Raw genomic sequence first — 26,910 nt, 5'->3', positions numbered from 1 at the left:
TTGTAAAAACTTTAATGTTTCGATCCCCCTTGTTTAAAGAGTATGTATCGTAATAAGATGACGTATTTAAAAATCGGGGTTTTATTATAAACAACTTTTTTAAATTTTTTAATAAAAAATTACTGGCGACCCCCTAACAGTAATTCAGGGACCATAAAACTTTTGGTGTTTTTTTTTTTTGTTTGTTTTTTTTTAAACTTGAAATATTACAGTTTTCACCCTGGCTACTAGAACACACACAAGTTATTTCCTGCTTTATGCAACTCCTTCATTGTTTAACACCGCTTCACAGTGTACAACGGCATCACAATCCTAGTAGTCGTGCATGGTATTACAGGTTTGCCCCATTCACTTAACCCTTTATTTTCTTTAGAGTGTGCAGAAAGCATCTTCCAAGAGGTGTTTCTCTAGTTATTTCTAGATTTAGTGTCGTAGATGAGTCTCGCGAACATATAAATGTAGTTTAGAGTCCTCATCACTAAGGTGATATAACAGGCGATGAAGCAAGAAGTGCCAAGTCTGTTATTGCGTTGGAAACCTGTTGTGAAGATCCAAAAGTGGAAGGTGTCCGGATCCTGCGGAGGCTCCTGCTTCATGGCAGCTGCTATTTCAGTACATGTGAGAAACCTTCAGATATGTGAATATTTCACCTGCGTGAAGAGTACAAAAATATCTTGGTGTGACCGGGTATTAATAGTGCTGAGGAGTATCTGTAATGTAGCAGCGTCTCCTGGTTTTCCCGTTTCGGCCTTAAATCAACCACTTTTGTTAAATATGGGATTCTGATGACATCACCAACTTTTTTTTTTTTTTTTCCTACAGTTTTACTTCTGAGGCCATTACTTTGCATAAAGGGTTAATTGCTGAAAATTATTAGAGGAAACCAGTATTAGGGCCTTTTCACACTGGTGTATTCGCTTTTCATCTACCCGTTCCGTCGTGGGAGCAGTAAAATGGAAAGAAAACGTCTGTCTTCCTGCCCCATAGAAATGCATTGAAACTGAAGTTTGAAATCGTTTCTCAATTTTTCATTTCCATTCCGTATTTTTAGACTGGAACTAAAGTGCAGATTGCTGCGCTCGGTTTCCAGTTTGAATTTTAAAAAAAATGAGGGGAAAAAAGGATGCTTTTTTTTTTTTGTACTCAATGGAAGACTGAAGCAATCTGTTTTCATCCCGTTTTTATTTCTGAGGGTGTGCGGTGGGCAGGAGACGGTGTAAGGAAGGAAAAGATAGACAATAGAGATGAGCGAGCCCCCAAATGCTCAGGTCTGCATTATTCGAGTCGAGCTTTTCGGAAAATTCGAGAGCTCTACTCGAGAAAAGAACCCCATTTACTACAATGGGAGACTTGAGCATTTTTGTATGTGGGACGCCGGGTCCCAAGCCTTTTTTTTTTTCTTTTTTGGTTCGTGTGTTCTCTCTCTCCCCTCCTCTCCCCTCCTCTCCTCTTCCCTCCTCTCCCCTCCCCTCCCCTCCTCTCCCCTCCCCTCCTCTCCCCTCCCCTCCTCTCCCCTCCTCTCCCCTCCCCTCCTCTCCCCTCCCCTCCTCTCCCCTCCCCTCCTCTCCCCTCCCCTTCTCTCCCCTCCCCTTCTCTCCCCTCCCCTTCTCTCCCCTCCCCTTCTCTCCCCTCCCCTCCCCTCCTCTCCCCTCCCCTCCCTCCCTTCCCCTCCCTCCTCTTGGAGGGGCCAAAACAGTCACGTCACAGCAGGGAGGAGCCAAAAACTGGGGCACAGTCGAACACGGCGTTATGCTCGTTCGAGTAACGAGCACCATCGATTACGCTAATACTCGAACGAGCATCAAGCTCAGCAGATTATGTTCACTCAACTCTAATAAACAAGCCAAGCATTACAAAAAACAAGTATCCGATTAAAATGCTGAAAAACGTAGGGGAAGAAAAAAAAAACCATTATCTCCGCTAGTCCACTAGACATGAAAGGAGTGTCAGTGCGCAAGATCCATCACCACTCCATTCATACATGGGGGAAAATGGATCCTCATTCAGACCTCCATCAATTAACCCTATCCTGTGCGTAGGGGATAAATCTAACACTTAGTGCAATCCCTTTAAATATCCCAAAGAGGAAGCGTAATTGGTGTTTCCCATAGTGATTCCCCACCTATTTTAGAAATATCCCATCGCTTACTGATCATTAGGTTACCAAATGCTCGGACCCCAGCTATTCTTTCAAATGAAGGCAGCATAGTGCTAGTTAGGCGCTGCTGTTCCAAGCCACCATTATGCCTGCAGATGTAGCGCAGTCCCATTCACATATATAGAGCCGAGTTACAGTTCCCTGTGCAGTGGCTGTGTAAGACCGAAGTGGTGCAGATAAAATAACCCAATTTTTCTTCTTTTAAAGGCTATGTACACCTTAGGAGGGCAGTTTTTTTCACTTAATCACATGTATTTTGGGCTAACAATCATTTTTGCAACAAGCTTTAATAAAAATGCTTGCAGTTTGTCTCCTGCAGCTTCTACATATCATTGTATACAAACATTGCAGTCTTAAAGGGGTTGTCCCGCGGCAGCAAGTGGGTCTATACACTTCTGTATGGCCATATTAATGCACTTTGTAATGTACATTGTGCATTAATTATGAGCCATACAGAAGTTATAAAAAGTTTTTCACTTACCTGCTCCGTTGCTAGCGTCCTCGTTCCCATGGTGCGGACTAATTTTCGGCCTCCGATGGCCAAATTAGCCGCGCTTGCGCAGTCCGGGTCTTCTGCTGTCTTCAATGGGGCCGCTCGTGCAGAATGCCGACTCCGTGTAGCTCCGCCCCGTCACGTGCCGATTCCAGCCAATCAGGAGGCTGGAATCGGCAATGGACCGCACAGAAGAGCTGCGGTCCACGGAGGAAGCAGACCCCGGCGGCCATCTTCAGCAGGTGAGTATGAAGACGCCGGACCGCCGGGATTCAGGTAAGCGCTGTGCGGTTTGTTTTTTTAACCCCTGCATCGGGGTTGTCTCGCGCCGAACGGGGGGGGGGGGGTTTAAAAAAAAAAAAAAAACCGTTTCGGCGCGGGACAACCCCTTTAAGGCCCTTTTACATGCTATTGAACAAAAAAATGTAACGAATTGCCGACATTTCTGCATAAAAGTACTCGCACCTAATCTTTTATTTTCCCTTATTAGTTTAAGCAGCTGTTTGCTCAGCTGGGCATTTGTTCATCTGGCCAGGAGAATTTCATTGTATTCTTTCAGCATGAGTAAGGCCTCATGTCAACTCGAAAAATACAATTCGTGCAGAATCCGCGGCAAAATGGAGCATGCCGCGTTTTTTCTCCCGCGCGTGAAAAATGCAATTCTTTTAAAATGCCATCTGCGGGTGCAAGAATCAATTTAATGGACCGTGGATGGCCAATGATTCCCTATGGGCAAAATCCGCTGCGGGTTCCGCAATTCCATTTAGCTAGTGGACATGAGGCCTAAAGGCCCATTTATACATAATGATTATCTCTCAAAATTCGGTCAAAATAACCGTAAGTGAGCGATCATCATTGCGTGTAAACACTGCCATCGGGTTCTTTTTGGCTGAATGATGTCTCATTATGGTCACGCTGGCTGTCTAATACCTATCGCGGCCAATGTGGCTTTAACCTGTCTCTTTGCCCCATAAATGTGGGCTCTCTAACCTCTTTGCCCCGTAAATGTGGGCCTCTTTCCTCCTTTGCCCCGTAAATGTGGGCTTTCCATACTTTTCCTGATGGAGATTTGCAACTTTGACCACACTTATGCAGGCTCGGTTCTAATGCATTAACCCCATAAATGTGGGTTTTGTTTCATCACTCAGAATATAGCTTGGGTGTTGGAACTACAGCAAACGGAAGCTGATGCACTGTTTATCAACCTGTACACATATGTGCAGGTCTTTGTTTTGAGGACATTTACCCCTTAGATGTGGGTCCGTCTCACACAAACTATGTGTGGAGGTTGTGAGAGGTTAATTGTTCTACATAACTAAAGTTGCTGCACTTACCATTTAATCACAGATGTGCAGTTTGTGCTTTAATGCATTAACCCCATAAATGTGGGTCTCTCCATCAGATAAATTGTATGTCCACTCTGATAGGCATTACATGCTGTGTACAACGCCGCTGCATTGATTGCCTATCATGAACTGTGGACTTATGCATCTATCTTATGCAGACTTTTTGGCATTATATATAAGCCAGGTTGCAAGAGGAGCAAAAAGTGTCAAGCTGCAAGGAATTACACTACTGTCTTTGAAGAAGCATTAGTGATCTATACAATATTGACACAAGCCCATTGTTGGTTGCCATCATCAGTGATTTGTCATTATCAGTACAATCCACTGGGGTATAGAGAGCAAAAGCAAATCCACAAATATTAAACCTAAGAAAGCAAAATATATGACTTGAAGTCCATCCTGATGAAATGACACGCTGAAGCAGTGTCATAGAAACGCGTTGATGCGACTTTGATGCGACATTGTGTATAAAACATAAAAAACATAATATAGAGGGCTGACACCTTATCAAGTCTTGACCTTTTGCCTATTTTATCTGAAGGCACTATCTTGTTAAACACTTCTTATTCATCTGATTGATGTTGATAAGAGTGATGATCAACGGATTTCTCTATCTTTTGTTGATCTATAAAGAAGAGTAAACTTGTGAACACAATGTGTTGATGACAGAGTTTCTCTGTATGCAACACTGTTAACGTACGTGGCTCTTTCCCAACATAATTGTGGTGTGACTGGAATGAATTGCCTTGAGCACCTTCAGCTTATGTGGGCAGTAGACTAAGAAAACAAGAAATTGTCTACACTTAGAAATTATTATAAGAACGAGTGTAGTGACGGGTATGTCAACATAAAGACGGACCAGTACGTTAAAACTCTTTTTCTTTTCGTTTTGTGTATTTTTTTGTACGGTTTTCCTTCCCCCCCCCCCTTTTTCGTCTATCTTTTAATGAATATTAATAAAATTTAAAATTTTAGTATCAGTAAAGTTCTTGTCGGTGAAGAATGATTTTAAGGTGAGTTTAAAATCCATTGTTCAGCTGGAGAGAGATAGCAAGGACAGCACGCTCTGTTCTCCACGTGACTCGGAGATTGCATTGTATTCTGCCGACAGCCCATGCGAAAACAAAGGCGCTGTGTGCAGAGCTCAAACCATATGCTGTGCTCTGCAAACAGCTCCTGAAGGTCCGTTTACACGCAATTGACGATTATAACGTGTTAATGGACAGTAGTGTCTATTAACACTTTATGCAAAATGATTGCTAAAACGGTCAATCTTTCAATCATTTGCATGTAAATGGGCCTTAAACCGTGAACTCATTGTATATACATGTACAAGCAAACACAATGAGTACATTGTGAATTTTTCTTTTGAACTGCCAGCAATGGTTTTTATGCAAGCTAACAACTAGCGACTGACAAGTTAACAAATAGTGCACGACTGCCCGCGCTTACACGTAATGATTATAATCTGATAATTATCGCTCACTTTTGTCCGTTTGAATTAATTTTGAGCTATAGTCGTTGCGTGTAAAAGGGCCTTAAGTCTCAAACAGTAGGGATGGACTGATGGCTTAGTTTTCCTCCGCTCTCTCCTCTTCTGCACCTTCTTATAAGCTAGTTTATGACCACAACAAAGTTTTTATTTGTTATCCACTAATTTAGGACAACAGGTGCAGCAGAGAAGAGATCAGGGCCGAAACCTAAGACCTCATTCACACGGGACAACTGTCACCTAACGATCTGCACAACTGCTTGGGACCCCAACCATCCCGCATGAAAGAAGTGGCGGTCGCACATATGCTCCACTGCTCCATTCATTTCAATGGCCGCACCAGAGATTGCTGAGCGCTCATACTGGGCAATTTCCAGCACAGTCATTGAAATGATTGGAAGTGGTGAAGTGCATGTGCAACCGCCACTTGATTTATATGAGGGCCATTGGAACCCCCATTCCTTGGATTGGTGGGGATCCAAGCAGTCAGGCCCCACCAAATCTAAAGTTATGTCCTATGCTGTGGGTAGGGATAACTTTAATGCTGGCAAAACGTTTTAAATTCATATTTACCTAGTAGGGTATATGAAAGTGGGTTTGCTAAACCAATTAAGAGTTTTTGGCGACTTTTACTACTAATGACATAGTCTCAGGATAGGTCATCCATAGTTGATCAGTGGCCAGACAAAAAGCTGATCGCTGGGGATCTTGGGCAGCCGACCACCGCTGATCAACTATTGACTACCTATCCTTAGCTACCCGGCAAACCCTGTTAATATTTGCCCTCGTTTTTGGCAAAGCCATATGTGTGTGGGTTTCTTTTGGCGGATCATGGGCACAGTCATCTACAGTTCTTTCCTAGCTGCCAATCGCGGTGCCCTTAGCTAAGTAAATAAGAGACCACGATAACCAATTCATTATGGTAGGATTCATTCATGCTGAAGTTCACATCTTTTGTCCTTAGATAAATGATGATCAGACAGTGAATGATAACAAGATATTGCATCAGTTTTCTAACACGTATTTCATGAGACTAGGATGCTGCCATGAAGAAGGTACGGTCAGAAGTCGTAAATGTAGAATTTCTTCCAAGGTGAACCATATCCATACTAAGAAAAAATATACAGTATGTACAGTAGACCTCGTCAAGGCAATGCTGTGTGATCGGTAGCAGAGCGTATGAGTAATGTTGACATGATGCAGTGTCTTACAATCTGTTCATTGCATGTGTAATCACAGACAAGACTTCTGCTATATGAGTAATCATAGACCACAGTTGTGACCTGACTACCCGGGCATAGAGGATACCGCGCTCTTAGTCTTCGGGAGTATGGACTTGAGTAATGAAGAAGGAAAACTGGTTTGGTTTCATTTTATCCTATGGATTCTGATTGGGAACATTTTTTTAAGAGGTTGTCTGGTTACCAGAGGGGGTCTCGTGTGGTGCAGAGTGTTAGGGCAGCAGAAATGCCCATAGAATAAAGTTATCATGTCATTTTTGTTGCAGTTTGTGCGCCGTAGAAACAAGATGGCGGAATGTGTTTTTTCTTCATTTTGCTCGAGTTAGAGTTTTTAATGAGTTATTCAGTAGATTATATGGTACATTAAATAGTACCATTGAAAAATACAACTCGTTCCGCAAAACACAAGCCCTCCTACAGTGACGTCGATGGATACGTAAAGGAGGTACGATTTTTTTGAAATGGGGGTAGGGGGGAGAAAGGGCTGCGTCCTTAAGGGGTTAAAAAGAGACTATGGCACTTCTAGCCCTATGAGCTAAGCTAATGGGCTAAAAGTAGGTGACCCGCTGAGTCCTAGAATGTAAGTATTGTACTTAACTATCCTGTGGTTCCAAAAGTGTGAGCGCTGGAAGCCGCGCGCTCAATGCACTGATCAGCACTACGAAGTAGTCAACCCATTATAAAATTAGAACAGGCGGACTACTTGGCACGGCTCAATGCACTGAGCAGTGGCTTCCAGTGCTGACATCGGGGAAGGCAAGTATAACGCTTACATCCCCAGACTCAGCGGGTCACCTGCTTCCAGCACATAAGCTTATTTACCTAGACAGAGGGAACCCAAGTAAATAAAGCCCTATCACAGATGAGCACCATAGCACATAAGCTTAGCTCATGGGGCTAAAAGTAGGGAACCTAGTTCTTGGCCTTGTTTGTGGGCTGTGCTTCTGTCTTGGCTTCTGGTTTTGTCACCTCCTTTCTGTAGTTCCACTCCTGGTATCGATTATTGACTTGTCTTTTGACTAGTCCTGTCTTATCCTCCGACTTGTTGCACCCTGGATGCTATTCCTTTGACTACAGTCTACATTCCTGACTTCACCGCACTTGCCTCTAATCTGTGATTGTTCTGTAGACTGCAGCCATGGAAATCCGGCTAGGAAAGTCCAATGTGAGAAAGCCAAGAGTGAAAAACTAAGAGATTCCTTAGACACCGCACCCCAGTCTGCCCAGCATTAAACCAAATATGCTTTTGATGGTCCACTTTTCTGTTGAGAATCCTAACAGATATAATATTAGGGCCTTATTTTATGCCCGTGTGCTGTCTATATATTACATGGACCCATTATAGGCTATGAGGCTCCTCGTATGGGCAAGTCTTCACATGGACCGATGATACATGTGAAAAAAATAAATCGCTGCATGTCCTATTCTCATTCATATTCAAGGATGACAGTAGCACAAACAAGTCCTTTTACACGGAGCAATTAATCATTGGAACAAGCAAATCAGTTATTTTGCTTTCAAACAACGTCCTTTACATGCGCAGCTAATTGTTTCAATGTTTTTGTCATCGCTCGCTCAGTCCATCGTTGACCTGTTGAGGGAGTCTGGAAATACCTGGAAATGTTTTGCGAACAACTGAATGATCGCCTTTTACATGGAATGACTGGCAAACGGTATCATTCCTCCTTAGGGAGAGCACCTAGAAGGTGGGAGGAGACTTGCATGCTCCTTTGGGAAATATGCAAATTGCAAGATGAGCATGCATAGCCTTATACGTCTCCTCACACCTTCTAGGTGCCCTCTGTAAGGACAAACGATACCCTTCCTGGCCTATTTTAGACATCTTACGATTTGAGACTTTCGATATGAATTTCTTTAGCTTTAAAAGGATTCTTTTTTCATTCCTGAGCTGTCCCCTTATAGAAGGGAATGATCATGTTGCCTATCCATCATGCCACATTGATTTAAAGGCACCATCACTAAGAATACCTTGCAATCGGTGTGTATATTGTAACGTCTCAGCCTCATCGACCATGTGATAATACGATTTCAGACTTTTACAGATTTTTAAAGCCGCATACTACTTGCTGTAATTAATAATTCACTACACGGAGAACACAATGGGTTGCCTCCTTTGCAAGTGTCACAGTAATCGATTTAATAATAGTTTTTCCAGAATTTCGAGTGCTTCCCTAAAACTTGGCGGTGCCTTCTGGTTTCTACTTGAGTTTATTAAAAAGTTGGAAAATAATGCACTCCAGCTGCTAAAATAATGTAAGTGCCTTGTGAGGTTTCCAATAAATGCCCTCCTTTAGCACATGTTGGTGCTCTGCTACACATCACAAGGCAGTTGCAGGTAGTTGCGGGGTCTCAGATGTCCCTGGTATTAAAGGGGTTGGCCAATTTAGAAAACCCATTTTCAAGTACCAAAAAGGTCTTTCTGTAGGATCCAGCATATCTGTGCATTATATAGACATGCTAGTGATTTAAGTGGAGGCCGTGTAATGCATCGTTTCGCCGGCATTAGCGTTGTAGAGAAATAGCGCACATGCTGCTGGGTTATCAATGAGGCTTACCACAGTGGGTACCATGTGATCAACTACCCCATTGAAGTCTTGTCTTTGTTACTCTTAGCAATGGCTCTAGAACTGGTCTTCTGCTGTTATGCCCATCCGCGCTAAGGAATGACGAGTTGTGCATTTGGACATGTTAGTTTGGAGCATCAGCGTGCAGAGTCTGTTGGTGAAAACCATTCTTGACATCCTCCTCTGACCCTTTTCAGTGACGAGTTGTTTCTGTCCACAGGATCATCTCTCACTGCATATTTTTTCCCGATCTCTCCATTCTTTGTTTACTCTCCACACCACTACATGAGAAAACTCCACAAGGTTGGCGATGCATGAAATCCTGGCCCTGGCTAGTCTAACACCGATGACCGGGCCTTGTTGGAAGTCGCTGAGATTGCTGGACAATCCCATCTAATATGGATTCACACTGAAACTGATCCACGGAAAGCTTGTCACTTGATTGTATGCTGCACTCTGGGGTCAGAGGTTTAATCTCCATACAGGGAAGCTCCAGTCATGAAAGGGCTGGGGTCTCTAATAAAGTGATTATTTAGTGGATCAGTTTACTACCTTAGTAGCTGCTGGGTTAAAGCAGAGGTGATCATGTCACCATCCAGTAGGAGAATGGGGTCCACCAACATAGGGTGGCTTGCGTATAGCAGACCAAAGAGAGACGTGGCCGCACTTCTGCTCGACTCTCTCTCCACTAAACTTCTTGGATTTTGGGGTGGATCCTCAGCAGACTTCACCCCTTCAATTGATATTGGTGCCCTTTTTAAGCATCATCTATGTCCGTTCTGGAATATTACTTTTTCTCTATTGTTCATCTCTTATTTGCATGTTATTATCAGACCCAATATGGGATTATACAGACGTTGCTTTTTTACTTCTTTTTTTCTTCCTCGCCATAATTGGGGCTAGAACCTGCAGCTTGACCACATCGTCTAAGTAATCTCAAACAGTACCACTGCTGAATGGGGCGATTTGCAATATCAGATCGTTCCTCGCATTAAAACTGCCTGCGTAATGTAGGTCCTCGTTGTGCTCTCGAAACTACATTAACCCATCAAGGCTTGGACTTCACAAGACATCTGAAGGTGTCCAGCATTAAATGGGTCTTCCCATGATTTAAAATTGCCTCACAACCACTCTGTCCTTCCTGACTTCTGCTGACCAGGACAGTAGACCTCTGCAGCTAATCATTGGTCATAGTGGTGACCTTCTATGGCCAGCGATGTCCTGGTCAGCAGCAGCCAGGAAGGACAGAGTGGTTGTGAGGCAATCATAAGAAACCCCTTTAACGTCTTCAGCAATTTGTACTACAGTAGCCTTTTTGTGGAATTGAACCATACGGACTGGACTTCACTCCCCACGTGCATCCATGAGCTTGGGAATGGTTTCACCGGTTGTCCTTCCTCCAACCACTTTTGGTCTTTACATACTTGGAACACCCCACATGACCTGCCATTTTGGAGATGCTCAGACCCAGTCGTTGAGCTTTCAGAATTTGGACCTTGTCAAAGTCAACCAGATCCTTCGACTTGCCCATTTTTTCTGCGCGCATCAATTTCAAGAACTGACCAGTCACTGCTGCCTTATGTATCCCACCCTCAACAGGTTCCATTGTCACCAGATAATCAGTATTATTCATATCATGTGTCAGTAGTTGGAATGTTCTCGCCGGTTCGTTGTATATCATATTGAGGAATTGTTCATTCTACACTACTCTGGTATATTATTTCAAGCTGTTCCACGTAAGGACTTGAGTACTGAAATCCTATGCCTGCAAATTATACTTGGTATCTAATTGGGATCATATGAACGTCACTTGCCCCCTTTTTTTGTTGTTTTTTTATTTTTATTTTTTATTATACGTTTTAGGCTTTTCTCTAATTTGGTAACGTCGTCCTATATATTGTGATCACATATTATCCAAGAATTGTTAAACACAAAGAAATCACAGCACAGCCTTCCCATTTAGTTAATTATATGTCAGAACAAAACCGAATCCTACTGTGAAAACACGAGTATGAGACCTCAAAGAAATTTAATTAGGTGAGTTTATTTATGGTATTAAAATTGTGGCATGTGGATTTATGTTCGCGGTGCTACGTGTGCAGTCAATTTGTGGCCGTTCGTTATTAGGAAGTCTTTTTTTATTTTTTAGACATTTTACTATATGCAGTATAAAAAAAAAAAAAGTCTTAATACAATATTTCATCGTCTAAAGTGGCTGTCACGCTGAACCTGCCATACTGTTCTGATGAAGAGCCTGAGCGACAGCTGAATGGTCCTCCGCTATTCATACCACAATTGCATATAAAACCCCCTCCCTCTTATCCGATATTGTACTTACAAATAATATTCCTTTTGAGAAATTATCTCGAATGCTGTTTTTCACTGTCAAATATATTTTCATACGGTGTGCAGATTAGCAGGGAAGGCCTTCTGAGCAGCGTGAGCGCCGAAGACGTGTTCACGCTGCTTAGAAGCCCTACTATGAAAAGAAGCAGAGAGGAGCGATAGCTGGTGACCAGCATGGGATCTATGGGACATGTGCTCCTGAGATCCCCACCACCCAGCAGGTCGCTGCATATGGAGTTAGCGGGCTATCTCCAACTTTGAAAGAAAACTGTGCGCTGGCGAGTGCTTTACTTTCCTATTTGCAGCACACTGGAATGGGGTTTTCCGAGATGATAATACCCCTTTAAGCCCCTATAAATGTTTCTTAAACTCCCGACATTCTGGAAGAAAATTTCTTCATCGGTTTGCAATGGGAATATGGACTACTTGTCAATTGCAAGCCTACACAATATACAAACCTTACTTCTAAAATCACAACCGTTACACTGATTGTCAAAAAAACATCAAGCACCTAGACGGAGTTGTCGGAATCAAATGAAACTTTCTCTGTGCGATTGTAACATGGATATATCAGAGCAAAACGAGAATTGATTGCAGAAAACTCATCACTTGAAATGAGGCTCTAGTACCTTGTTGGGCCGCCTCTAGCTTGGATACAAGATGTGATACAAGTAGGCATGGAGGCCCTAGTACCCTGTTGTATCATCTCTAGCTTGGATACAAGATGTGATACAGATTGGCCAAGAGGCTCTAGTACCCTGTTGGGCCTCCTCTAGCTTGGATGCAAGATATGATTTGTGCTGGCATGGTGGCATACAGGTTCCATATCATATCCTGCAGCAAATCGCTCCCCATTTGCTGTAACTGAGCCTCTAGAGCATGCAAACGCATAGGCTGCCAAGTTGGCATCCCAGATGGTCCCATACATGTTCTATTGGCAGGATTCAGGTGCTTACCCTAGGACTCCAGACACGAACATGTCAGTGCCCAAATGAAACCTGGATTAGTTGCTAAAAACAACCCAGTTCCACTGAGTAGCAGTCCAGTTTCGCCATTTACGACACCAATACAAACGTCCTTCAGCCAAGCACCTGCAAATGGTTCCAACAGACACAAGGGCCTGCAACGATGGCACCACTTGTCTCCGGTTGGCAGACAACAGAACAGTTGGTGCTGCTCATGCTTGTTGGACGATCCTTCCTACTGGTGGTCTATAGAGGGCGTCCTGAGGCCGGTCGCCTTATGTGCATTCCCTCATGCATGCATTGGCCCCAACAGATTTTAACAGTCTGGTCAGAACGGCCCGAGTGGCGGGCAGTTCGTCGATATGACCATTCAGCTTTTTGCATTCCATTAATGCGCCCCCTGTCAAACGCTTCACTGGGCGAAATCTCTTTGATTGCAATGCAGAGTCATGTCTAGTGGTCAACAAGCTCTACACAAAGCGGGAGAATACATCCACTACACACAAGTAGCCTCAGAGTTTTTTTTCTTGGTGCTAAATTTGACATACTACTAGAGATGAGCGAGCATACTCGCTAAGGGCAATTACTCGAGCGAGCATTGCCCTTAGCGTGTACCAATCTGTGTGACTGTGATGTAGGAAGACGTAGGTGGTGCTGTGGATAGGAGTGCCCATGTAGTGCCCATCTCTGTAGTAGCTGTTGTATGGTTTAAAAACCAGGAGTAAACCGCAATCAGAACGTCTCATCCAACCTGAATATTCACGTATCTGCCTCTACACTCTGACATTCTGGGACTTGTAGTTCCTCCTCAGTTGAACAAGTCCTAGTTTACACTCATGTATCATGATGGGGTCACCCCATTTTGTTCTCGTTTCCCAGGCAGTACGGTTTTTGCAGGTTGGGGGGAGGGAAGGTATAAATATTAATTTGCAGAGAACCTGTCTGCATCTGCCCGAGGTGGAGAGCAGATGAGTTATGCAACACGCTCGGCAATTAATAGAACGCTCGCCGCCACCTGTGTTTTAATTACAGAACATGCACATTTAGAGCAAACGAGCGCCCGTCAATTCTATACACAAAAGGCCTTTACTGCAGCTTGTAATTACTGCGTCTAATAAGGCACATCACCGTATGAATGAAGCTTGATAACAGAGGCGTCTGACTTCGGGGTATTACCATAGATTTGTCACAGCCATCTCTAATTAAATGTCCACATACAGATGTGTAACGGCGGCGGTGATATCACTACACTACGCATTAGAAAACAGGTTTTCCAGAAACACAGCAGGTGGAGAAACCATATTCATCTTCACAACCCTTTTTATTACTCCAGTCACGGAATACGAAAAAATTTGCAACTTTGCAAATGGTCCTAATTTAAAAATGTCCCGCCGTTTTGTGTCTCTATCTTCTGTACAGAAGTGCCCTGTGTAGTCTGATCATACAGTCCTACGTCTACCTGTATCTTACATGTTGTAACCTACCATGTGTAAGTTAGCAACAAATAAGGTGGAAAAGAGTGTATCTGTAGGGTTAGACTACGCTGGATTTGTTTGTAGTCTGTTGCCATGGAGACCTATAGGTCTGAATGGAAACTGTAGGCACAGAATAGTAGGACATTTATAATCAAGATCCCTATTGCATCCAGTGGTCACTATAGTAGACACAATTTAGGAGCACATTCGACCTTACTTGGTCTTCCGAACTGTTGCAATTCATCGTAACACTCATCCATACGACCTAGGATGTACTAAGAAGACATTCCCCACGCCATTACTCCAGCTTCATCAACCTGAACTGTTGACACCTGACGGGAAGGAAAGGGAAGGGTTCATCGATTTATGCTGCTTGCCCCAAATTCTCATCACCCCTTGCAACAGAAATCTGGGTTCATCTGACCAGGAGATTTTTTCCCCACTCTTCAGTGATCCAATTTTTGTGCTTTTTTTTTTTGTCCCCAATGGAGTCTTGTCGTGCTGTTACTCTTAGACAGAAATGACGCTGCAACTGTTCATCTGTTACAACTAGAGATGAGCGAGCATACTCGTCCGAGCTTGATGCTCGTTCGAGTATTAGGCCGGCTTCACACGAGCGTGACTGGCTCCGCCGCGGAATATTCCGCGGCGAAGCCCGTCACGGCGCCCCCCAGAGACCCCATACTTACCAGCAGAAGATGGCGTGAAGATGCTTCCCCGCCCACCACCGCCGCGTCATGTGACACGCCCACCGCGTCACATAACGCGGCCGTGTCACGTTGTGTTACAGCGGGAGATAGCGTGAACGGACGGCTTCCATTGACTGCAATGGAAGCCATCAGCGCATACACCCGCGGCAAATAGAGCATGCCGCGGGTGAGGACGGGAGATTTCACGGTGCGGAATTTTGCGGTGGAATTCCGCATCGTGAGCATTGTGCTATTAGGTTCAATAGAACCTAATAGCAGCGGGCAACACAGCGGATTTTCACCGCGAATCACGCGGCGTAAATCCGTTCGTGGGAAGGAGGCCTTAGGGTGCTCGAGATGCTCGTTACTCGAGACGAGCACCACGCGGTACTCGTCTCGATTAAACGAGCACTGACCATTGAATTCAATGGAGCCGGCAATACAGCCAGCTCCATTGAAAGCAATGGGCTGCCGGCGATCCCAGGATGAATTTTCGGGAAGGGCTTAAAAATATAAGCCCTTACCTGAAAATCATCCTAAAATGTGTAAAAATTTAAAAAAATGTGTACTCACCTTTCCGCTGCAGCCAGAGTTCAGCCGCGTCTGGCCGACAGTTCTCCTGAACTGCACTGAGTAGTATTCAGCAGCTGGGGATTTAAAATCCCCGCCTGCTGAATGAGCTGCCTCTTATTGGTCACAGCCTCACCAATCAGAGGCAGCTCTCACTCACACCCATTCATGAATTCATGAATGAGTGAGTGCTGCCTCTGATTGGCTCAGCGCAGGGACCAATTAGGGGCAGCTCTCAGCTGTCAATCAGAGGCAGCACTCACTCACCCATTCATGAATGGGTGTGAGTGAGAGCTGCCTCTGATTGGTGAGGCTGTGACCAATCAGAGGCAGGTCATTCAGCATGCGGGGATTTTAAATCCCTGGCTGCTGAATACTACACAGAGCAGTTCAGGAGAACTGCCGGCCAGACGCGGCTGAACTCCGGCTGCAGGGACAAGGTGAGTATACAATTTTTTATTTATTTATTTATTTTTTACACATTTTAGGATGATTTTCAGGTAAGAGTTTTTATATTTTTAAGCCCTTCCCGAAAATTCATCCCGCGCTCGCCGGCAGCGCATTGCTTTCAATGGAGCCGGCTGTATTGCTGGCTCCATTGAATTCAATGGGCTAACATCGTTCTTCTCTGCCACAGCTGTTACAGCTGTGGCAGAGGAGAACGATCTTTATGCTGACAGTGCTGGGGGGGGGGGGGCTATTGTGGCTTAAAGGGGTTGTCCCGCGCCGAAACGGGTTTTTTTTTTTTCAATAGCCCCCCCCCCGTTCGGCGCGAGACAAACCCGATGCAGGGGTTAAAACAAAAAACTGGGTAGTGCTTACCTGAATCCCCGCGCTCTGGTGACTTCTTACTTACCTTGCGAAGATGGCCGCCGGGATCTTCACCCTCGGTGGACCGCAGGTCTTCTGTGCGGTCCATTGCCGATTCCAGCCTCCTGATTGGCTGGAATTGGCACGTGACGGGGCGGAGCTACGAGGAGCCGCTTTCCGGCACGAGCGGCCCCATTCAGAAAAGAAGAAGACCGGACTGCGCAAGCGATTAGACGCTGAAAATTAGACGGCACCATGGAGACGAGGACGCTAGCAACGGGACAGGTAAGTGAATAACTTCTGTATGGCTCATAATTAATGCACAATGTACATTACAAAGTGCATTAATATGGCCATACAGAAGTGTATACCCCCACTTTGTTTCGCGGGACAACCCCTTTAATAGTGGGACCTGGGAACTTGAGATGCAGCCCAGCATGTAGACCCTCACCTGCCCTATCCGTTTTATGTGTCGTTCCCATCACTTTCGTGAATTTCCCAGATTTTCACAAATGAAAACCTTAGCGAGCATCGGCGATATACAAAAATGGTCGAGTCGCCCATTGACTTTGATGGGGTTCGTTACTCGAAATGAACCCTCGAGCATCGCGGGAAGTTGTACTCGAGTAACGAGCACTCGAGCATTTTGGTGCTCGCTCATCTCTAGTTACAACCCAATGACACGTTGTGTGCTCAGATGAGTTAGTTGGAGCACCCATGTTATGTTCTACTGGACGGATTGCACCACCTATTTATTGGAACGATTCTTGACATCCTCCTCTGACCCCTTCCATTGACTACTTCTTTATATCCACAGAATCCCCTTTCGCTGTATGTTTTTCTTTAATCCCACCATTCTCAGTATAGTTTATAAAATACTGTCCCTGCTAGTCTAGCACCAATGGCCAGGACTTATGGGAAGTACCCGCTGCGGTCTTCAGAAAATAAAGCACTCCTCTCACCTCCGAAGTTTTTGCGCTGTCAGCGCTTCCTGGTAACCTGCAGTGAGCGCAGTGCTGCTGCTAAGGTGATTCGGAAGTGTCATCACCTGATCAGCAGTACTCGTGCTCCCTACAGGCTGTCGGGATTGGAAGGGGGCTACTTTTCTGTGCCCCAACCTATATAATGTATCTTTTTTATTTTATCATGTCCCTGTCTTCTAACACTTTATATATATTTTTTTAATTTACCCAAAAATGCCAAACGGTTATGCCATGGGGTATGTAGCTGGATTACTCGGTCTAGGGAATGTGGGCAGCTGCGTGGTTATTACATCTATTTCCCCTCTCCCGCAGTCATTGATGACCGCGGTTGTGTTGTTGCATTTACAGAATCCCAATGATTACTTTAGGGGGACACTTTAATTGTTTTGTCTACTTGGCTGCTGATAGTCATTGATCTGCCCGTTTTGTGCCCTCGGGCGGTGTAGAGCAGCATTATGCCAGCGCTCATGCTGTACCGTCTGGCACCTACTTGCGTCTTCTGCCCCCGAACAGTTTAGTGTTTGCTCTTAAAGTGATTAGATTTTTCCTCCCCTCCCAGCTTCAGTTATCATTGGCCTTTTAGTAAATCCAATTCTGCTGCTGCAATTCTGAACTGGAAATCTAATCACATAAATGGATCTAATAATCGGATTACGGCACCGCTGATTTACTGCGTGCCGCTGTTACCGCCAGAGGAATCGCTAGACAAAACTAATTTGTTAAATGATTTTATTTTTTTTGTCGGCACGGGTTGTTGTGCATCAGTCACCCTGGGGTAGCCCAGAATCCCGCAGCTCTACCTCTGCCATGGCTGCGTGCGCATGAGCCCCGGGCTACAGGATTAACTCTTTAGTAGTCAACTTGTTCTCAACTGTGTTATTGTTTTGCAAGGTCAAAAACAGCTTGGGTGTTTATCTAATTAGTTATGCCATTCCTTAGGAAAGTACTCAAGTAACAATTCCCTAACGCAGCATTAGCTAGATGTATCCCTTTGGTTGATGAAGCGTTTCGATAATGCATCTGCATTGTTACACAATAATCTGCATCCCATTTGCAGAACATACAGTCATAAATGGCCATTGGGCCTCATGCAAACATATATGACAGATCCTACTATGGCCCCATACTGTGTTTTATGAAGCCGGACCATATTTTTCTTATGGATTCTGTTTGCCGCTATGGAGCCTTGGGAACTTTATGTGCACTATCATACCAAAAGTAATTGGCCCCCCCGAGCATGAATCAGAAGTATGTATTTCTTTCCATATGTTAATACTTAGTGGGGCTCTTTTTGACCTAATTGCATCGGATACTCCATGACATACTTTCTATTAATATCTGATAAACTTCAGGTTGTATTTCCCTCCATTCATCCTGCAAACATATTCACTAGACAGTTGAGCAATGGAAGAATGTTCTATGAAATGACGAATCCCGCTACTCCATCTTCAAATCAGATGGGCATATCTGGGTGTGAAGGATGTCTGGGGAACGCCTTTTGCCTCAGTGTGTTGTGCTGAACTTAAGTACAGGGGAGGCTCCGTTATGGCCTGGTGATGTTTTACGTAGCACGATCTTAGTAAATTGGTTGTTGTGGAAAGAACCGTAAACACAGATGTGTACCTTGACATTCTCGACAATGATGGGCTGCCGTAAATGTGGCAATACTCTAGGAATGGTCGGCAATACTTCCAACAAGACAAGACTCCTCGTCACAAATCCAACGCTGTTATATGTTGGTGTGAGGATATGGATGTTCCATGATTGGACTGGCTGCACAGAGTCCCAACCTGAACCCTACTGAACATCTTTGGAACAAACTGGAACGTCTGGTAGGGAAATATCGGCTTCCATCTACTCTGAAAGTAATTGTCAAACATTTGCAGGATGAATAGAGGGATATGCCGGCTCGAAAAACAAAAAATCACAGAAAGTAGCCATATACTCACTGATATACTGATTCAAGAGGGCAGGCATATAAACCACTTATCCCTCAACAGGCAGACAGCCAGACTGCTAAATGGAGAAGCAAAAAACATGTGAGGGACACTGATGAAACAGACACTCACAAGCCCTCCTTATACTGACGGGGTGGCTGTTTAGTGTTCGTTCCTGCACAAAGAGTAAATTCGGCGTGTTAGACCACATGGTGAGTGTAGTGCACCATGCAGGCTTATAACCTAATAGTGACGCCATATTTGAATCCAGTTTGATATTTCCCTTTCTGGGATTTTGATCTACCAGCTGAAGTGTATCGGTCACAGAGAGTATCTGATGTCATTACTAGCCCCACTAGTATTAACATATGGAAATACTACTTTTGAATCTAGCTCAGGTGCCCAATTGCTTTTGGGACCATAGTGTACCTATATGCAGCAGCGCCATGTAAATGAGCCGCCTGTAGTCTTATGACTGTTTTTACCACTTTTCTTAGAACTTTGCTTTTACCATTCATCTTAGAAGTATATGAATAAATTAATAACTGGGTGTTAACATTCGTCTTGTCAGTATGGTGTCCAGGGGGAATAACACTGGATCGGCACAATGCTGAGATGTAAAGAAAAAGATGCTGAAGAATTATTTTAAGGGGAATAGAAGTGTTTATCAAAATAGACATGGAATTAATGTGAACTGATTACTTGCTTTTTGGAGGGAAAATTCATACCAAAACTGCCACATGTGAACCTACCCTTAGGGCAGACTCACAGGGACGGATTTGCCTGCAGAGAATAGAACCCATTGATTTCAATAGGTTCTCACACTGTGTTTTTGTGCACATGAAAAAAAAACCCAAATACTCTTTGTGCACATTTGCACAAATTAGGCTGCACAAGCTTTCAAATCACGCCAGGGGTGTGTCCCACGCGAATACAAACTGTCACAGTGCAAAAAGTACTGTAAAATGCGCTAAAATGTGTGCAAAAAAGACTCCACAGCGCACATATGTGGTGCTTAGGTCAGCGGTTTTGAGCTTACGCTCGTGTGAAGCTGCCCTTAAGATGAGTAAACTGCTGGGGATCCACATCACAATGAGGGCTCTTTCACACGGGCACTGCGATTTTTCGCCTGGTCATGTCACAGCCACAGCACGACCGAAAATCGTGTGAAGGAGAGGCAGCCGTGACCAAGTCATGGCTGCACCTCCTGTTTATGCGTTAGTTCAGACGGGCAAGTGTGACATGTATACGAAATACCATCAGGCCAAGGCGGGCAATCCCCTATACTCCCAGGGGAACCTATGGGAGCTGACGAAAAAGGGTGGTGGGAGGAAGTTTAGCAGCATCTCTGAGAGATCCAGAGACCCCTGACCCGCTGCCTTAATGATCCAGCAGTATGCATATGTCAGCTGCACAGTCCTCCCTCTCCCTGACTGATCCCCTCCAGCAGATAACACTGGAGATTACTTGCATATGTACTGCAGGGTGCAGGTCCACCTCTGTACACACAGGGACAGACAATGGCAAAGATCAAAGGTCTTGCAGTAGCAGCAGAACAGATGATAATGTCATAACCATGTGAGCAAGAAGCAGCTAGAGGAGGTCTCTTGTATGTGGGGATCTAGTATTAATAAAATCAGTGTATTAACATGCCAGCTGCAGGTGTGTGCGTGTGTGTTTGTGTGTATATGTATGTGTGTGTGTATATATATATATATATATATATATATATGTGTGTGTGTGTGTATATGTGTGTGTGTATATATATATATATATATATATATATGTATGTGTGTATATATATATGTGTATATATATGTATATATGTATATATATATATATGTGTGTGTGTGTATGTATATGTAGCAGAGCTGTGTGTGTGTGTTTGTGTGTAGCAGAGCGGTGTGTGTGTGTGTTTGTGTGTAGCAGAGCTGTGTGTGTGGTATGTATGTATGTAGCAGAGCTGTATGTACGTATGAAGCAGAGCTGTATGACCTGTATGTATGTAGCAGAGTTATATTTGTATGAGCATGTAGCAAAGCTGTATGTGAATGCTGCAGAGAAGTGTATGTGAATAATGTGAGCTTACCTGCTTGTGCCACTGTTTGAATGGGTACATGAGGTTTAACTCCCTTTTCTATGCTAGAACACCAAAGTTAATAACGACAGCCCCTCCACTTAGACCCCCAGAGACATTGAGATTAGTATGAAATATTTTTTCCTGTTTTCTACAACGTTTTTTTAGTCCAACAAATAGGGTATGTATTAGTGTATAGTCATGTCCTATGTTGCTATGTTGAGGCCTGCACCCGTCCTACCACTATAGCACCTGCATTGTGAGAGTGATGAACTTTGCCTTCGTACAGTATTATTTTTGTGGTGTCACCGGAAGTGAAATTCCCTATTCAGTCGACCATGAAACCACAAGTCTTGTCATTATTGTCTCTGGATAGTCCTGTTTCCTGTTTAGAATATTGTGGTATGTCATTGTTGAAACCACAAGTAGCTAATAATACTGTGTACATTTTAGATGTGTGAATTTGTATCACGGACGTAATTTTTAAGGGCTGCTCCAGCAAAAATACACTTTTCCAGGTCTTAGAGAAACGAGGTAATCTTCTACATTGTCTTTTAATGGTTAACTTAAAAAAAAAAACGATGTTCCAGCAAGCTTTCAAAACTACTTAGGTTTCTTCATCAGGCTTCTAATACAATATATCCTAGTAGAAGCCTGATGAAAAAATCTAATTGGTTTTTAGAGATGAGCAAGCACCCAAATGCTCGGGTCCGCGTTATTCGAGCTTTTCGTAAAAGTCGAGAGCTCTACTCGAGTAACGAACCCCATTGACTACAATGGGAGACTCGAGCATTTTTGTATGTGGGACGCCGGGTCCCGAGCTTTTTTTTTCTTCTACGTCTCCTCTTTCTCAGGCACGTCACAGAGGGGAGGAGCCAAAAACAAAGGCGGGGTCGAACTCGGCTTGATGCTAGTTCGAGTAACGAGCACCATCGAGTACGCTAATACTCGAACAAGCATCAAGCTCAGCAGAGTACGTTCGCTCAACTCTATTAGTTTTGAAAGCTTGCTGTAACATCGTTTTTTTTTCTTAGCCATTAAGAGGCATATTTACAAGATTACCTCTTTTCTCTTGCTGGCTATAACACGGTAACAAACCACTTTTTTTTATTTTTTTTACCATTATAGAAAACAGTGGCTTGGAGGAATATATTACAAAGTTGATTATTTTTCCACCGTATTGACTCATTATGGTTATTTGCATTTTGTGTTTTTATGTTCTTGCAACAATTTTTTTTCTTAGCTTGATGTGAAAACTTGTAAATGTAACCTCGACCTCTGCTATCCCTCTCGTTTCCACTATTGCATTACGGCAGTCAAGCCCTCTCCAACATCCCAGGTTAATGTTAAGTGCAGGTCAAAATCTAAATGACGAGCTTCATCCTGTTAGTGTTGTACAAGGACACAGTATGGAGGAAGGGAATATTGTTTCATCAGTGGAAAATATTTGTTCATTCATACAGCCGCTTTCATCTGATGGACTGGTGACAAGCGGTGTGCTGTAATGGCATTCTGCAAGAACTATAAAGCCGGAGCAGTATAATTGCTTTCAGGATAATTTATGTTATTGTTTAAATCTGCTTGCTCCATCATTTACATTGATGCCTTCCAGATACCGTCTGCCGGGCTGATTGTGACCTCAGCTCACAGGTCTCATTTTTGCTTTTCAGCTTTTTTCAAGATGGACTGAAAGCTGTCGAAAACCTCAAACCATCCATTGAGAAATTATCAACAGATCTGCACACGGTAATTTCAGAGTTTATTTTTTTATATAATTGCTCTTTTTGTGCATAGACTTCTATGAAATGTTATAACAAAGAAGGCAAATTGACTCTTCGTTTTGTACGGAAAGAACTCTCTGTTCTGCTTCATTTGATGGAATTTGCATGTTTGTGCCTTTTCTCTTCATGATCTTACAAAGCTGCCATTCAGTCTGAAGCAGAAATTATGATGTGGCCTTATCTGTAGTACGCTGTAGACGATTCCTTAACTATACCGTATACAGCGAGGTTCAGATCATCCGGTCACAATTATTGACACAATCTAACAAAGCTAAGCGCGCCTTTAATTAGAACCTCTCATTCCCGCCTCCAAAACTTCTCCAGAGCAGCACCAGTCCTCTGGAACGTGCTACCTAAAACTATCCAGGCAATCCCTGACACACAAAACTTCAGGCATACTTTAGAAACGCAGCTCTTGAGGGAGGCATACCATGTCTCCTAAACCAAACCCCTTTGTACTCTGCCTGATAACATGCTCTCTGTCCTACCGACTGCAATCCCTGCTAACCGCAATCAACTGCCCCCCCGCAGTCATAACAATTCAGCCACTATACCGCTCAACCTGACCATTGTCTGTGTATAGCATCCCACACTGTCCACCTCGCCATACCGTGCACATCTCCAGCCCCTTTACCTTCTGTATCACCCCATTATTTGTAGTATATAAGCTCGTTGGAGCAGGACCCTCACCCCTACTGTCTCCAACTGATTACTTCATGTAACTGTGGTTTTGTTTTTATTCCTCCTGTTTTGTAAACGCGGCGAAATATGTTGGTGCTATATAAATAAAGATTATTATTATGATAGTACGCAAATACTTGTACCATTCATGTGCTTTATTGAGAAAATTAAGTAAACATTCACGATGCAGGGAGAAATTGTAAGTGAATTGCTGTCTTAATGACTTCTCTGAGAGCTAATTGGTAAAAGGTGTTTCGGTTGGGATGATAGAATTTTGGGTTTCACAGATGCTTTACCCATTAAGTAAAGGCACACAAATCCTGGTTCCTGATAAATCTGTTCTTCATGTAAGGATGAAGATGCTGGTCCAGCACAAACACGTAGCCTTCCTTACGTAAAGCTTGCTCTTCAATGACTTTCCTGGTCCTTCTGTTCTTAGCGTACTTGGTTCTCCACCTTTCTGTTCTTCACAAGAAAGATTGGCTATTGTGAAAGATGCCTCTATGCTAACAACTCTCAGAAGATCTCAAAAGATATATTTATAGAGAGGTGCGTAAAGCTAAAAAGGTTTCAAAAGCATTGCTAAAGACCTGGATGTACATCAATCCACAATTAGACAAATTATTATCTGCACATGGAGAAAATTCAGGACTGTTGCTACTTTCCCTAAGAGTCAGCGTGTTGCTGAGATCACTGCAAGAGCACAAGAAGCACAGAAGTGAGAAAGAACCCAAAAAAGTAGCAACAAAAGACTTACAGAAGACTTTACAAACTGAACAGAAAATCAAGAATGGTGGTCATGGAAGGACACCACAAAAGAATCTGCTGCTGTCCAAAAAAGCCATTGTGACATGTATAAAGTTTGCCCGAGACCACCTGGATTTTCCACAATACTTCTGGGGAAACATTCTATGTACAAATGGGATAAAAGTGGATCTTTTTATCACAAATGTAGAACATTATCTTTGGAGGGAAAAGAAACCTGCACACCACACCCCATGCCAACTGTGAAGCATGGGGGAGGGACCTCCATTGTTTGGGGCCACTTTGCTGCCTCAGGGCCTGGGCACCTTGTAATCATTGAGGGAACACTGAATTCTAAGAGGTATGAAAACCTTTTACAAGAAAATTTTGGGATAGCAGTAAATGACCTCAAGCTGAAGAGACATTGGGTGATTCAATAACCCAATGACCCGAAGTACACAAGTAAAGCAGGTAAAGAATGGTTGAAAAAGATGATGATTTGTGTTTTTGAAATGGTCAAGTCAGAGTCCTGACCTTACCCTTATTTACATGCTGTGGCATGACTTTGGAGAGGGCTGCACATACAAGGCATCCTAGAAATATTGATGACCTGAAACACATTTGTAGGAAGGAATGGTTCAAAATTCCTCACTGTTGTGCCAATTTTATTTGCAGGAGCATGAAACGTTAGGTAGAGTTGGTTGCTGCTAAAGGCAAAAATATAGGTTACTATATTCAAGGGTTCACTTACTTTTTTTTTTGCAGCATGTCTGTTTACTAAGAGTGCCCAATAAGCAATAGCACAACCATTGTTTGTGTCTTATTAGTTTAGATTTTTATCCAAGTCACAATTCTAGATCAACACAATCGGACCACATTGTCTTGCAGTAGTAATAGATGCAGAAATCTAGCTACTTCCAATAGGGTTTGCTTACTCTCGTTTGCTTCCAACGGTGTGATAATTTTATACATTATAGATTTTTCTTCTATATGTTCACATAATGTTGCAAACGCAACATGATGAAAGGGGACATTCACTTTACAGGAGCAGTTCTAGGAAATGTTCCCAGTTCTCCTTCAGTAGAGAAAAGCTGATTAATTTTCTATATGATGGAGGTGGAAGGTCACTAGCATTCTTACTTCATCCTCCTAATGTCCTGGAAGAACAAATGATCCCTTATTCTAAAAATGTATCATGTGAGATAATGCAATTCACATCATTTCACCAGTAAATCTGTGTCCTTTATTCATCCTGATTATTAGTGTTGAGTGAACCGAAACAGTCAAACTCTGTTTCAGGTTGGACTTTGCTAAAAGTTTGGTTCGGCATGAACCTGAACCTTCGGCGGTTCATCTCGGTTGAACCCACTCAAATTCCTCCCCTCCCTTCCCCTCCTCATAAATGTGGCTCAGTGGTTATCACTGTTGCCTTGTAGCATTGAGGCCCTTGGTTCAAATCTGACCAAGGGCAACATCTGCATGGAGTTTATATGTAGGTTTTTAAAAAAAACACATGAACATCCATAGAGATGTTGTCCTTGAGCCAACGTGCTGTTTCCTCCTCTAGAAGAAAAGGAGATGGGTTTCTTCTCATCCTTTTCCTCTCTCCCCCCCCCCCCCCCCCCCCCCCGACTTGATTTGAACCTCGGAACCCCAGTCCTGCAAGGCAACAGCGCTAACCACTGAGCCATCATTCTACTTCCTTCTCCTCCTTCCTGCAGAATATTGACTCATAGGGCAGCTACCATTCCAGTAGACGGTGCTATTGAAGAATTATCCAATCACTCATTTGCATGGCTTTTTCCCAGGAAGCATTGCACAGCCTATGTAAGACACTCTAACGCCTTCATGGTGATCTCCCCAAGGAGAAAGATTATTCCTTTGGCTCAATTCGAAAGGCTGAGTAAATCTAGTATTGCTACCTAGAAAGCTCCTACAGGGCATTGCCATCCAGAGACAAGGAAACAAGACAACCTGTGCTGATGAAGGGGGACTTCACAATTGTGGATTTAGTCCAGATGTGTGAAAATATATTAACAGTAGATCCACCATTGAGATAGGTTATACACATTAGCATGAAAAACCAGCCCAGCTGCCATGAAACCTATGTGGACATATAAAATCAGACTAGGCACCACAGATATTGTCCACTATATAGTTTCAATGTAGATTCTGGGCACTGGCACACAGTGACAAAAACTAAACCGTGTATCGCTTCTGTCTGTCATCTTTGTCAGCAGTTTGTCTTTTAGCCTCTGTCCTTTATTAAGAGTTGTGCAATCCTTGGCTTTTAGCAATGATACTTAGTTCTAATGCGGCTTTGGAGACGAGCTATATGTGTTCGACTGCAGAAATCTGAGTCTCTAGGGGCTTAATTAGGATCTGAAGATGTTAATTAGGATCAGAACACATCGGCTTCTGGATAAGAATTTATATTTCATATATGGGATCATTTTACATTAGAAAATTCAATTAATAAGTTATGCTTGGGAGCAAACGTTCACCAGCAGCATCAGCAGTAATGGGATCACTGTGTG

General features: G+C 43.5%; 1 protein-coding gene across 2 annotated transcripts in view; it reads left to right on the top strand.

Annotated features, from left to right (window-relative positions):
- The window catches only part of ASAP2 (ArfGAP with SH3 domain, ankyrin repeat and PH domain 2), a 184,815-nt gene that overhangs the window by 107,316 nt on the left and 50,589 nt on the right, over positions 1-26,910 (top strand). For both annotated transcript variants that reach the window (XM_066597479.1, XM_066597469.1), the window contains exon 8: positions 22,838-22,913. In XM_066597479.1, coding sequence (XP_066453576.1) covers positions 22,838-22,913 — 76 coding nt within the window. The remainder of the gene's footprint in view (positions 1-22,837; positions 22,914-26,910) is intronic.

This window comes from Eleutherodactylus coqui, chromosome 1 (genome assembly GCF_035609145.1).
Source record: "Eleutherodactylus coqui strain aEleCoq1 chromosome 1, aEleCoq1.hap1, whole genome shotgun sequence".
Classification (NCBI taxonomy): domain Eukaryota; kingdom Metazoa; phylum Chordata; class Amphibia; order Anura; family Eleutherodactylidae; genus Eleutherodactylus; species Eleutherodactylus coqui.
Note: the sequence above shows the minus strand (reverse complement) of the source record. Positions and strands in the feature narration are given on the sequence as shown.